General features: G+C 35.8%; 2 protein-coding genes and 1 non-coding gene across 5 annotated transcripts; 1 reads left to right on the forward strand and 2 right to left on the reverse strand.

The window, feature by feature from the left end:
• Window positions 1–4: 4 nt before the first annotated feature.
• Window positions 5–76, reverse strand: TRNAM-CAU (transfer RNA methionine (anticodon CAU)). The gene has a single exon. It is a non-coding gene; the product is annotated as a tRNA-Met (tRNA).
• Window positions 77–5,598: 5,522 nt separating this feature from the next.
• Window positions 5,599–9,014, forward strand: LOC132167716 (probable inactive receptor kinase At4g23740). Of its 3 annotated transcripts, none has more exons than XM_059578729.1 (3): window positions 5,599–6,007; window positions 6,355–7,662; window positions 8,055–9,014. In XM_059578729.1, exons 2-3 carry the CDS (start codon window positions 6,438–6,440, stop codon window positions 8,741–8,743), a joined length of 1,914 nt encoding a protein of 637 aa, XP_059434712.1. In that variant the 5' UTR covers window positions 5,599–6,007; window positions 6,355–6,437; the 3' UTR covers window positions 8,744–9,014. The 3 variants fall into 3 exon arrangements, with proteins under 3 accessions (XP_059434712.1, XP_059434714.1, XP_059434713.1); XM_059578731.1 differs by lacking the exon at window positions 5,599–6,007 and adding an exon at window positions 6,129–6,174; XM_059578730.1 differs by lacking the exon at window positions 5,599–6,007 and having other exon boundaries at window positions 6,262–7,662.
• Window positions 9,015–9,693: 679 nt separating this feature from the next.
• Window positions 9,694–13,607, reverse strand: LOC132184759 (uncharacterized). The gene is made up of 4 exons (XM_059598504.1): window positions 13,264–13,607; window positions 11,301–11,619; window positions 10,160–10,218; window positions 9,694–10,023 (listed from the first exon to the last, which is right to left on the reverse strand). The coding sequence occupies exons 1-4, from the start codon at window positions 13,505–13,507 to the stop codon at window positions 9,992–9,994; spliced, it is 654 nt and encodes a 217-aa protein (XP_059454487.1). The 5' UTR covers window positions 13,508–13,607; the 3' UTR covers window positions 9,694–9,991.
• Window positions 13,608–14,819: the final 1,212 nt, after the last annotated feature.

Raw genomic sequence — 14,819 nt, forward strand, 5'->3', positions numbered from 1 at the left:
TGTATATCAGAGCCAGGTTTCGATCCTGGGACCTGTGGGTTATGGGCCCACCACGCTTCCGCTGCGCCACTCTGATTAGTTGATGTTCATTCCTCCCAATTTTATATAACAAAAACGGTTCTTTAGTTGGGCCTTTTGTTCGGTACAGGCCCGTTGTTTAGGGCCATACACTTACCAAGAACTGATATTCTGCAACAAGCTAGTAAAGGGTTAAAAACGATATTCTTGACCCAGTAATGAAGGATTATTTTGAGGAAACAAATAAACTATGATTTATTTTATTTATGAGTAGCTATTCATGTTGGTATGTCAGATTTGAATCATGTCGAAAGCATAAGTATAAAACTATATAATTCAACCCGTTTAAAGACTCATCAACCATAATTTGTTAAGTTCATGACGAATTTGTGTTCAATTTGCAAGTCGTGTAAAAAAATATCGACCCCAGTTTTAAGTAAACAACTGTTGTCATTTTGGTGCTCTGGTCACTGTTGGGAGAAGAGATTCTTCTTGTGATCACTGTTTGGGTGGCTGAATATCAAAATTCTCCCGTCAATGAGTATGACTTCTTCAAAACCAGCTGAGACAGAAGCCCAACTCTGATCAATACAAAAATAATGTGATTACGAGTGGAAATAAACAAGAAGCCCCCACTTTCCGCAATGTCTGTAGTTTTTTAATCCGTTCAAATTTGCTTGCTAAATGTCAGCTTTTACTATAACAACGTGTTGAAGTATGGCTCATAAACTTAAGGAAAATACTCTTTGTTGCGTGCAGTTTTGATCCAACTAAGAATGCCCTTTTGCATGTGGATGAAATTTTTTTATTCAGCATTTGGTCGTCACCAGGAAACCACAACACTTCTCCCCAACCCTTCTCTTTGTTACTTGATTACATTGACCTTAATAGTTTGCATATTAACTAATAGAATAATTGACAGGCGGCCAAAGTAGCAATTTAATTCATTCAAAATACGTGCGCGAAGAAGAAAAAGTCTAGCATAAGAGTTTGTTGGAACAGGCCGATAGTCGGTATAACCAAGATTGATAATCTAGGAAAGTATAAAATAGTGTCGAAAAGTCTCATTTCTTACCTGGTGTTTGCTGCCTTTTATAGCTTACTCGCCGTAATTGCCCGCCATGTAACATATGTTCATTAGAGGCTTTTATGTTGTTTCATTTCCTAGTCACCCGACTCCTGCAAACGATCACATCATGCTAGGATTACAGAGACTAATGCCGATGTGTTGAAAGAAGGTATTCGGTGCGATGCTTTGTGGTTATCCTCGATTCAATTGATCAATAAGGCAAGTATCAGGCTATCAAGCCTCATATTAACATTGAGTGTTGTTAGGACTACTACAACTTTTATTACAAATTGATGAGGCAATTTATAATTTGCGAAATGATTAAATAAATAAAAAATTGAATTGTCAATTTAATTAATTAACAGCTGACTTATCAACTATACGATTTTAGTTATCTCACCAATAAATGATTGTTACATCAATCTGTAAAAAAGTTTATAATAAAACTTGTAATACTCCAAATATTTTTTTATATTACCATTACATATATGTCTACGCATGCTACTCTATTTAGATTGTTTAAAATCGTATTGGCATGTACATGACGAATAAGTTGAAAATGTGGATAAGTAAAAGAAGCGTATTATATTGGTAATGGGAGTATAATGGGGGCAAATAACATATGTTATAACATAATTTGGTCACCCTTATGGTGGTCCATGATCAAGCACCACATTCACAATAATCTAAGCCTTTATTATGTGCTAATATGTTAAAGCGTTGTGGTTGGTGAATGTAGAGGAGTCAAAAAGAATGTGCAAACAAGATTGCCATCATAATTTCATCAAAAAGGCATTAACAACTTCACTGAAAATTTAGAAACAATATATTTTTTATTTTTTTTTACATATATAAGACCAAAAAAATAATAAAAAAATCATAATCATATGGAAAGGAGCAGTTGATAAAGGTGGTGATAAACCCGCTCCTCAACCCACCAATGGCTCTTATATCCAATGATTGTTGACATGCTAGCTATATTATACTTTTTTGTTTGGTATAATACAATTTGAGATCTGGCTTGGGTGCATTTGGAATTGGACCGTCGTGATTGAACTGATCGTATACTCAAATAAGTGACTGAACGGTCCAAAACTTATTCAAATAGGTGAATCTCATATGAGTTTTCTTTCCTCCCTAAAGCTTTTGTTAATGCCAAAATCTGGATCATTGCTCTTCTTGGGAAAGTAATTAAGGTTTCAAAACAAGCCAATCTGGGGCACAAAATGGGCAGCAGCCCATTACTGCTTCGGGTTATATCCATGTAACTCTCTTTTGTATTCTCTCCTTCTCTTGTTTGTTTTGGTCATAAATAAATTTTTTAAAAAATGTGGTGTTCAAAAGTCAAACCTGGCCATTTCATCACAAGCTACGATTTCCCATGCAACCGTCCGGGACTCCGGGCCTTTTAATGCCAGCATCTTCTCAGAATCAACTAAATTAACTAATATTGAATGGAGGCATTTTACTTTTAGCCAACAACAATAAATTAATTGGATAGCTGGCCTCATCATCCGGCATATAATTGTTCCTATTATTTCCGAATCTCATTTACATATTATTATTAAAATAATAGCATGTATGTTATAGTGTAAATAACGGTTAAGATTAAATCTTTTAATTTTTTTTCACTTTCTCTTGTCAATGGGTCAAACAAGAGGATTAGGGAAGAGGTATATATATATATATATAAAGAGAAAGTTGGTACCTCTTGTATTGGATCTTATATTTGAGATGTTTTTGGTTTCTTTTACATATCATTCTAACCCCACAGTATGGGGTGTACCGTGTACATAAACCTCGTATTCAACATTTTGGGTCTAAAAGGTTGTATGCATACTAATTGAAACATATATATATTTTTTTTGGATGATGGGACCCTCTGAGGAAAGGTTACACAAATTGAAATATAACTCTTTTAATCTTTTTTATTATTATTATTATTTATTTTTTTATGACAGGACCCTTTGAAGAAAGGTTATTTTGTGTACCTACTTCTTAAGGGCAATTTTGCTAAGAGCTTGACCCAAATAATTGTTTACATAACTACATTTAAAAGGATTCGGACTTTAGACCTAAATAAAAATGCCACCAAATCTAAGACATTTACCACTTGAATTAACCCTTAACTCTTGTAATTCTTTGTGTTTGATCAATACCCAATCTCACAATGTTAGTATAGTTTTTTTTTTTTTTTTCAAATAAAATTGCATTAGAAAAAGGCCAAACTTTACATACGTACAGTGCCATAATTAACACTATCACAAAGACTGGGATGAATAGTAGTTTAACATGATATCAAAGCTAAATGTTTTGGGATCAAACCTTGACTCTATCAATTCACCATTTCATTTAAATTAAATATTTCACGTATTAGACATCATCTATTAAAAGAGAGTTTAAGTCCACACGTGAAGGAGAGTGTTAAACTAATGATTAAGTAATTAAATTTACATCTTCTTATAAGTTTAAGCTTTTAGAATAAATGATAGTTTAACAAAGACTACCTTCTCAAGAATTTGAGAAAAATTAAGTGCATGCTTAGTATATTGAATGAATATTTTGGAAATACAAGAATTAGAATGGAATGATCATAATTTCTTTAAAAAAAAAATCCTCTAAATTATCTGTTTTTTATGAGAATAAAAAAAAAAAAAACAAAGTCAATGGACTGATGGTAATGGTAGCCGCAAATATTGAAATGATTTTCTCAAATTAAATTGACCAACATTCAAATGCCTTACTCATAAAAAAAAAAAAAAAAACATTCAACTGCCCAGTCCCTAAGCTAACCTACCCATAAGAACGGTGGTGACAAGGATGGGCGGTTATGATTGATCGTAGAACACACGTGTGCTGTATATCACAAGGCCCACAATGCTTGTCGTTGTCAAACAAAAACACCGTAGGGTAGCGTGTAATAACTTCGCTCGTGGTGTTTGGTTCATCGCTGTCACTTCACCTACGTGACCCTCACCATTGTTTGGCTGAACAACTATTTATTTTTTAACTTTCGGTGGCATTCAAATTCCATGAGATAGATAGAGAGTTGAAAGTCAATGGTCCATTTTTAAGTGGTAAAATAAAAATGTACAAATTCCAAAAAGTTGGTCACCCACTTAACAAAATTGCCCCCATTACTAATCAACTTATTCCCAATGAAACCAACTGATGAGATGCTTTGACTGAGTGGATGAAAGGATGGTAACCTAAACTAGAAAAGGACAGGTATTTGGACTTGTTACACATAAATTCATCGCCGGAACCCACGGGTCAGAGGCCCATGAGTCTAAGAAAGCCCAGTACATCCAAATGGGCTCACCACATACGCCCAATGCAAAGCAGTAGATACGACGTTGTCCCCTACACTCTCGGACGACCAAAGTCCAGATATAGGATCACAGTGAACCTCCCGCACTTAACGTCCAGATACATCTATTATATTAGGGACAAGACTCGGCCACATAGATAGCTCGCGCATAACAGGATCACCAGGATGGTTACGATCCTATTCTTAAAGACGCATCGCAGATATAGGCCGTCCTTTGATCAACGTATGTAACGGTCTCCTACCGGTCATAAAAAAAGGGAATACAAATATTAACTCTTTCGGCCGTTACGCCCAAATCCCGGATCCTCCGCCTGGCCATCATAACCACCTCCGCATGCTCAATTATAAAAGGCCTCACTCCAAAGGTATGAGGGACCATGAATACACATACTGACTTAAGCATCGGATGAGGAACCGCCGGCTAACACCCGACGCATCCTCTTAACGCGTGCTTTGATTTTGCAGATTTACTAAAAGGCTTACAGAAAGGTGAACCACGAAAGGCATAGCTCGGAGACTTGGATTCCCTTGAATTCATTGTGCCGGAAACTGCTTCAACAGGATTAATGTTAAATTTTCGCAATTTAGAAAAATACTTGGCAATTTATAAATTCATGTTTTATGAAAATTAGAATCACATAAATCAATTATAAAATAATTGTGAAAAGTAGTATTACTATTTTTCATTTGCCAATCTTCCTCAACGCGCTATTACACAGGACACACCGTGGTTCTACTGGGACCTGATGAGAAGTGTTTGGTCTCTGAAACCAAATAGAATAATTAAAACCACACTTCTTTTACGCGTATACATTTTTCAGTTTATAACACATTTAAGTCTTTTAACATCTAAAAAATACACGATTTTTTTAATTAGCATGTGAAAAATATTTTTTTTTTATAATAAAACTAGGTTTCTCACATCTCACTTGTTTAACTTTTTTTTTTTTTAAAGCATTTTATTTTATTTAATTGGTTAAGTTATGAGCCTCACAATAAATACTATTGTATCAGTTACAAGGTACTAGAACTTTAGGGCCAGTCACATAGAACTGTAGGAATAAAAACAAAAAAAACAGCATTTAGAAAATAGAAACAGAGTAAATTTTCTTTTAAGAAGAAGAATAAGAGCCATTAATGGCAAAGGTCTCAAGCGAACTAACAGGGTCAGCGACCTTCTAATCTTTCTTTATTACTCGCCTTTGTCTCCTTCACATGCAGCCTCCCGATCGTACGCTACATAGAATATAATAATATCCTGAAAAACAGTAACCGCTCTGGCTTCTCAATGATTATCTAATGGTTTCTTATTTTCATTGCATGTGATGCTACTTCTTTAACAAGCAAATTCCAGCTCATCCGTCATCAATACCATCATCATTGCAAGGTCCCAGTGTGGATTTTTCTCTGCTTACTGTTTCTGTAAGCTCAAGAATGCAGCTTGCTGGCTATTCAATGCTTCTGGATTAATACTTGGCAGTTTTCTTTTTTGGGGAGAGAGCCGAGCCTGTGGGTATTTGGTAGGAGGAGGAGGAGGACAATCTGCTGCTGTCTGTGTATCTTTAGCAAGTTTGGTCTGATCTGGGCAGGTAATAAGTTTTTGTTTGGATTCTTTTCCTGTGTCACGAGAAAATGACAGAACAAGAGAAAATTTTGTGTCTTTATTATCTATTTTGTTGTTTGTGACAAAAATGAAAAATTGAAACCAACCTGAAACACACAGGCGTGTTGGGCTCAGTGGAGTCTCTTTTCTCAGGTTGTAATCAATGAAATGTCAAATATTTTGAAACAAAATTTTGACAAAATAGAGTATGAACGGAATCTTATTAAAGTCAATCTTTTAAAACAAAATTTCCAAGAAATATATTATCTTATTCGCAAATTCTACATGTTTGTCTTTCAGATTCTGATTCATCTTCTTTCAAAATTCATGTAGGTGTGAGCAAGTTTTGCAGACGGTTTCAGTTTAACGGCAAATTTGCTTGATCGCCACTTGGTTCTGTAGCCCTGACTGAGAAAATGAGCAGGGAAATGGATCTTTTGTTCATTTTCTTGGCAATTTCCTTAATTTTCTCGCACACTGCTGCCGACCCAGTTGAAGACAAGCAAGCATTGCTTAATTTCCTTCAGAATATCTCGCATCCGCACTCTCTCAACTGGAATCAGAGCTCTTCTTTATGCACAAACTGGACAGGAGTGTTCTGTAACAGTGATCACTCCAGAGTCACTGAACTCCGATTGCCCGGAGTTGGCTTAAGTGGCCCAATCCCGCCAAACACTCTCAGCCGCCTGTCGGCAATTCAGGTTATAAGCCTCAGATCGAACGCTATAACAGGTCCTTTCCCTTCTGATTTCTCCAAGCTCTTAAACTTGACTGCCCTTAATCTTCAACACAACAAGTTCTCCGGCTCATTGCCTTTGAATTTCTCAGTTTGGAATAATCTTTCGATCATTGATTTATCAAACAATCGCTTTAATGGGAGTATCCCTTCTTCAATATCAAATTTGACCCACCTCATAGCTTTGAATCTTGCTAACAACTCCCTTTCGGGTGAAATTCCTGATCTCAATATTCCTAGTTTGCAGCAGATAAGTTTAGCCAATAATAATCTGACTGGAAATCTGCCAAAATCCCTTCAGAGATTTCCGAGTTCTGCGTTTTCTGGTAACAATCTTACACTGGAAAATGCTCTTCCTCCAGCTTTTCCGGTGCAACCACCTAATGTTCAACCATCAAAGAAAAAAACCACAAAACTTAGTGAAGCCGCAATATTGGGAATAGTAATCTGCGGCTGTGTTCTGGTGTTTGTGGTTATTGCTGTTTTTATGATGCTTTGCTGCTCAAATGGAGGTGGAAAGGGCGGTCCAGTGAAGCCAAAAAAGAAAGATGTCTCTTTCAAGAAAGAGGTTTCTATGAAAGATAAGAATGAGAAGCTTGTCTTCTATGAGGGTAATAATCTTGCGTTTAATTTGGAAGACTTGTTGAGGGCATCTGCTGAGGTGCTTGGGAAGGGAACATTTGGGACAACATATAAGGCTGCTCTGGAGGATGCAAGTACTGTGGTGGTGAAGAGGCTTAAAGAAGTGAGCGTGGGGAAACGAGAGTTTGAGCAGCATATGGAGGTGCTTGGGAATATTAAGCATGAAAATGTAGTTGCTTTAAGGGCATATTACTATTCCAAGGATGAGAAGCTTACGGTGTCTGATTACTATGATCAAGGGAGTGTGTCTGCTTTGTTACATGGTATGTTACCTTCACTTTCTGGCTGCTTTTTGCTGAATTCTCTTGATTAAAGTAGGATGTCATATGAAAACTACAAAAATTCTGCAGCTTAGCATATGCGAAGCCTTGTATAAATTCTTTCACATTCAGATTCAAATTTTGTCAAGTACCTTTGCAGCTTCGAAGTCCTTGCAAACATTAATGTTGGATGAAATTTCAGTTCAAATTTGCAGTTGAGGAATCCACATAAAAGATATTTGTCTGCTAATGTTTTGGCATGATGACCAGTAATGGAATTGCATAAAACTTATCCTAGTCTCCTTAAACATTTATGAGTAAATTTCATTCCATAGCAAATCATGTGTTTACTTCATTTGGTTGCAAAGATGTTTGATGCATCTCCAATATTGCAGGTAAAAGAGGGGAGGATGGCCGGACTGCATTAGACTGGGAGACTCGACTAAGAATTGCAATTGGTGCAGCAAGAGGCATTGCTCATATCCACACACAACCTGGTGGGATCAAACTTGTCCATGGAAATATAAAAGCTGCTAACATTTTCCTCAACTCCCAAGGATATGGTTCTGTATCTGATGTTGGTTTGGCAGCATTGATGAGCCCAATACCGGCACCGATGAGGGCTGCAGGATACCGAGCCCCAGAAGTAACAGACAGCAGGAAAGCATCCCCTGCATCTGATGTCTACAGCTTTGGTGTCTTGTTGCTTGAGCTTCTCACAGGAAGGTCACCTGTGCTTGCCACAGGTGGTCATGAGGTTGTTCACTTGGTGAGGTGGGTGAATTCTGTGGTTAGGGAGGAGTGGACAGCAGAAGTGTTTGACGTTGAACTTTTGAGATTTCCTAATATAGAGGAGGAAATGGTAGAGATGTTACAAATAGGGTTGACTTGTGTTGCAAGAATGCCAGAGGACAGGCCAAAAATGGCAGAAGTAGTGAAATTGGTGCAAGAAGTTCGTCGAGTGAATACCGGAAGTCGACCATCAGGTGAGATTAGGTCAGAAGTCTCAACCCCAACAACACCTGTTATTGCAGCTGAGCTAGCATCCTCCTCTGCTATAGCATCCTCCTCGGTTACTCTCTGAGATTTTTTTTGTCCGAGTTATCTATATAGTTTTCTTTGTTTCTTTAAATTTCAGATTCAGGATTAATTGAGATTGAATTTGGGCAAATGCCTTCCATTATTGCAGTTGTTTGGTTTCTTATATTCTGTAACAAACTTGGTGCTAAGATTAGTTTAGCCACCTTATTCAGCCAAACTCAAAGCTCGACTTGTTTCTTTGGCTATTGTATTATTTGGTTAGGACACTGGTATTCATGCATGTGGAGCTCATTGCTCCACAGCGGTAACCAATATATTTCCTCCGTGAATGTGTGTGGGTGGGTGAGTATATATGCTTGAGTTCCACCTCGAGACTTGTCTTATTGCCTCAAAAGCCACCAATTCAATTGGATTCAAAGTATAACTTTTTCGTAAATCTCATAAGGCTTCTCAGAGGACATTCATTTTAAGGCTTATAATTTATCCTTCTCCAACTCAGATGTGCAAATACAGGAAGTCAAAACTCTTCCTTAAATCTTAGAAAACTGTAACAACTACGAGAAATCGTAGGAGAAAAAGTATCTCAAGAATATTTTTTTATATTGAAATAGTTGCAAACTCGCTCAAGTAAACTATCGCAAATTAGAATTAATTAATTATTTATTATTATTATTATTATTATTATTTTTCATAAAATGCAAACCCTTGAAATCAACTTTCTAGCAACATCAAACTTGTCTTCATTTAATATTGAAATTAAAAGGTATAACAATTTTGCAATCTACTAAAATAGCATGTGTACTTTTATATGTAAGACGCACATTTTTTTTAATAGCATGAATATAAATAAGAAAGCATGTGCTTCGTTTTAAGAACATGTCGCTTTATTAAATTAGTTTGTGTCTAATTCTTGTCTGATTATAATGGGCGGACTACCTTAGTTTCTTCAAAATGCTGACCAGAAAGGAAAAGACATAATTAAAGAGACATACAACACAATCCATGTCCGTAGTTGCAGACATTTTTACCAACTAATTTCAGAATTCTATATAATGACATATACATCCTTGTGAAAGTTTTGTTTTGTTTTTAAGAAAAGCACAGGAATGTCTTTGTATAAGAACTACACATAAGATACTTGAATTCAGAAGCAGGAAATATTTCTCAATGGGGCTAGACTTAACTCTGGGCACAACCTCGACATGCGATGCTAAAGAATAATTCATCTTTACAATACAGCCAATCCCTGTAAAGTCTACAAACATGTGATGGCATAAGCATGACGTGCCACTCATTTTCTCACGATTCTTGTTTTAACACCCCCTGAAATAGACATATAAAAGGGCTTCAGGAACACTTAAAACAAGCATAACCCAAAAACAAAGATGTACATATTGTCTAGCAGGAGTAACAATTTTATCAGTGACAAAATTCTTTCTTTTGAGATAGTAACACAGACCTTCTACTTCCTCAAATTGCACTTCCTTCACCAAATCAGCAGCTGCACGATACTCAAACCTACCAGAGGCATATAGAACATGCACTAGTATTAGCATTTTTTCTGAACAAAGTTCTATTGTAACTCTACCAGGAAAATTAACTTATAGGAAGAAAAAAAAAGGACTTCACACACAAAACTACTGTTTTTTTTTTTTTTTAAAAAAAAAAAAAAAAAAAGGTAAGCTAAAAACCTCAGTAATAAATAATCTCCAGGACAACAATTTTAAGCCAGGAAATTATCCTCAAGTAAAAAGTACAGAAACTCATAAGAAAACAGTGCTCTTTCAAAAAAATGGATGACTGAACAATAACATTGCAGGTATTGCATAATTCCTATATATTCTATGACCAAACTACTCTTTACCAAAGAACCAATATGTTATTGTACATAAAATAAGACCTCGCCATAATCCCCATTTCAAAAAAAAAAAATTGGAAAATTTTTTTTTTTATTAGTAAATGACGCAGGTAAGCAATAGGTTTGAAGCCCAAGACCCTCATCCTCCATCCTGCTCTTATTGAAGGAGGAGGCACCATTTGAGCAAGAGCTCATTGGCTTCATAAAGTAAAAACTGATCTTCCCATCCTACAGCATCTAATAAAAGCAATGTAGAAGATATTTGTACGCAGCATTCAGGAAATATGATTAGCCCCATAGGGGAATCTTTTGATTCTCTCCCAAGTTGTTAGACCATAGGCACGCCAATGTCTAAGTTAACAAAAAAATACAAATTTAAAAAGCTAAGACGATTATCTTTCCCGCATGTAATACTGACACATGGGGCTTGTGTGTGTAACTAATATGACAGTCTACAGAAAAGTGGAATGTTGCATTCAGATGGATTAGCTGGAAAGGGGTTTCCTGGGCCTGTGGTCACAAGATATAATAATCTGAACCAGAGAGTGTTTGATAGATTTGCTCAAAATTCTTATACTCAAATGAAGAAAACCCCAAATACATAGCAAAATCAGGCCTCAAATGCTTGATCCAAGCATTCTGAAGACTGTAGAACACTCCATGCACATAAAGAATGATGATATCATATAAAAACAAAACAAAGCTTAAATCAGCTACAGAAAGAGTGTTAGCATTTTTTTACCTATTCGAGAAAACCACCTCAAGTTCACTGTTAGATGCATCCTTAATAGCTTCAACTAAGACAGTAACAATTTCAGTCTTGCGAGTACTAGCCATGAGTAAATCATACTCTCTAGGAATTATTATTGCAAAGAAATTATCACTTAGTTCACTCAAACACATCTTCTCCACAGCTGCCAGGCCAATCCTCCGTTTAAGTGCATTAGTCTCCGGGTCAAGAATGTAAATGGCAACATCAGTAATTAATACAATACGTCGTTTCATCTTCCCTGAACCAGTGAACTTCAAAATTTTATCAGCAAACAGAACGTGCCTGTCACCTGAAGAGATTAAAAAACGGGACTGGCAAAGTCAGTAATAATGTTCCTTTTTAGCGCTTTTTTTTGGGTGGGGTGGGGGATGAGGGTTTTGAAGCGGAGATGGCAAAATACAATTAGACATGTTCAAGCACATCACATGTTTCTGAAACACACATTGAACCCATGTACTCTACTTATCTATCCCCTCCCCCAACCTATCAAAACAAAAAGATCAGGTGCTATCGTTGGTTGGGAATAACAAGAAATTCTAAGACACATTTTGGCGTAGAAAATAATGACACTCCTCAATCCCATTACTAATTTCTATTGATTTTCTCTTTATTTTTTTAAAGAACACTATGCAAGAGCAAGATATAATGACTACCCTAGATAAGTAATCAAAACAATAGGTTGTCAAAGATCAGAATAGAAAAACAAACCTAAGGCATCTACACATTTATTTCTTTCTTTGATGAACTTCTACAACTTGATCATGTGGTGTTCTTTTAGGCTAAAAGTTGGCAATATCTAAACACATTTTACCTCTCCCCATAAGTACGTTGACAGATGGACCAAAGTACTTATCCACAAGAATAAATTGAATAAAGTCAATAAACATTTCCAGTATATTAATGAAGAGTAATTCTAAACACTTAACTTTTACCTCTTAGACTTTTTCATTTTTAATAAAGGCTGATTCAAAGGCAAATGAGCACCGTCACATCAGCCTAGTGAGATGGGAGTAGGATGAGAGTGGAGTATGTAACATTACTCATTAATGAAGGATCTCGTATTACAGATTTGAGAATCACCAAAAATAACACCAAATGAAACTAGTAAGAACCCTTTCTCACTCCAATTTTCATTACCCCCAATCAAATTAACTTTATGCTAACCACATCTACCAGACTTTAAACTTACATATTTGATTAAAGCAAACACTTGGATCAAACCAATATGTGAAAAGTTGAAACTTATAAGTTTAAGGGTTGTTCTTTGCTCAAGACAACAGAAGAACACACATGTGGATGGCACAAATGAAGCGTGCAATATACCATGATCATCAAAATAGCATCACTTAGATGGCATTCCAGTCGCTTTATATAACCCAAAAATGGCAGGCAAGCGGTATAACGAAAACTAGAGTCATTTCAATGTTATTAGAAACAAAATACGCTCATCCTCCACATGATAAATAAACCCAATATCACGAAATTATTCGATAACTAAAAAAACCCTCTCTCCACAAACTACTACTCAGATGAGAAAATGCATGTTTCTCTAGGAAACCTATTTTACATTTTTGCGAACTAAAAACAATCCAAAGCAATAGAACAATTCATAGAAGTATTCTGAATCCAAATTTCCCAAATTGATTTAATAAAAACAAAAATATTCAGTCACCAACTCCGAGATTCCACCCAAGCATACAATTCTTGAATCTGGCAATATCAAATCATCGTGTAGAAAGAATCTATTCACCAACCAAAATTTCCCACCGTTGATTTACCAGGTTCAAACTATGCCTCTGTCAAATTCGCACTCAAAAGTCGCATAAATTCTTGTCATTTCAGGTCTCAACCCATTAGAATACGAAATAAAACAAGAAAATCAAAAACAAAGCAAAACAAGCATTGCATATATGTGAATGCATGGAAAGCAGACCTTGTTTCTGCAAAAGCTTGATCAAGAAGGGGTGGGAGGCCACGTCGATGTAGTCGCCCTTATAGTCTCTGTGGAGCGAGGCTTTTCTGCGGACCTTCACGCCCATGAACGGCTCTTGATCGTCCGTCACATTGCTATTGGATGGTCTTAATCGCATTCCGTTTTCATCTTCTTCGACGCCGTCGTATTTGGGCTGCTGTGATTGGTCGATTTGGACCCGCCTCTGCGGCCTGATCCGCTCCATTTCTCTCGGGCTCGGCGGAGGCGAGTCTGACTCGGTATGAGCCCAGTCAGTTTTGGAGCGCAGAGAAAGAGAGGAAGGGAGGCCAAGGCTAAAGTGGTTCGGTGCGCACTATGTGGGGGACGTGGGTGGGTCCGTTTTCTTTAGTCGGATTCTCCACCGGTCGATCGCGTTAGCTTAGCCACGTCAATTATTTGACGTGCAATTATTGCAAGGTCTGGAGGAAATCACAGCCGTTGGTGTTGTAGAATTCCCTACTCATCAATTATTATAAAACAACTTTTGCTTAGCCCCGACGTAATTCTAATTAAAAAGAGTAGTTATTATTCATGTGGACAGATTCCTGTCATTTAAATCCCTTCAATTTTCTCCAATTTTTTTTATAACATACAATTAGCATGATAGAAAATGGAGAAAATGTTTTCATGGCGACGATATGCTTCAAAAAATAATAGGAAAAATATAAAAAAGCCTCTCAAACTATCAGCCGTTTGTAATATAGTTCTTCAATATTCAAAAGGTATTAAAGTAAACCCCAAACTACTAAAATGTATCAAAAAGGCCACTTATTTTCTTATATTCTTATAATACCCCTTCTTTTAACAAATAAAATAATAAAATAATTGTAAAAAAAAAAAACCAAACAATTTTTTAAAAATACAAAAAAAAAAACCAATTGGCGAATAAATACCAAAAAAAAAAAAAAGTTTTTGGAATAAATAAATAATTTAGGCTAACAGCAGTTACTAATTTAAGCCAACTACAGTAACTATTCATGTCATATTAAAGTAAAATCAAGAGTACGGTTTTTGAGATATTTAAAAAAAAAAAAAAAAAACAATTTAGTCCCTGCGGTCAAATTCTGTTAAAAATTTGTTTTTATTCCCCCATTGATTTTATTTTAAGACGACATGAAGCAATTTGTAATTTAGGCCAACTACATTGACTAATTATTTATTTATTCCAATTTTTATTTTTTTATTTTATTTTTGTATTTATTCGCCCATTAGTTTTTTTTTTTGTATTTTTCACTAATTTTTTTGTATTTTTTTTTTTTAACAATTATTTTATTATTTTATTTTTTAAAAGAATAGGGGTATTATAGGAATATAAAAAAAAAAAAAAAAAAAAAAAAAAGTGACCTTTTTCATACATTTTGATAGTTTGGGGTGCTACTTTAGTACCTTTTGAATATTAAGAAACTATATTACAAACAGCTGGTAATTTAAGGAGCTTTTTTATATTTTTCCCAAAAATAATCATACCATTTACTTTTCCATATCCGAAAGGAAGTAGAGCAGCTCATGTATGCACA

Source organism: Corylus avellana, chromosome ca1 (genome assembly GCF_901000735.1).
Source record: "Corylus avellana chromosome ca1, CavTom2PMs-1.0".
Lineage (NCBI taxonomy): Eukaryota > Viridiplantae > Streptophyta > Magnoliopsida > Fagales > Betulaceae > Corylus > Corylus avellana.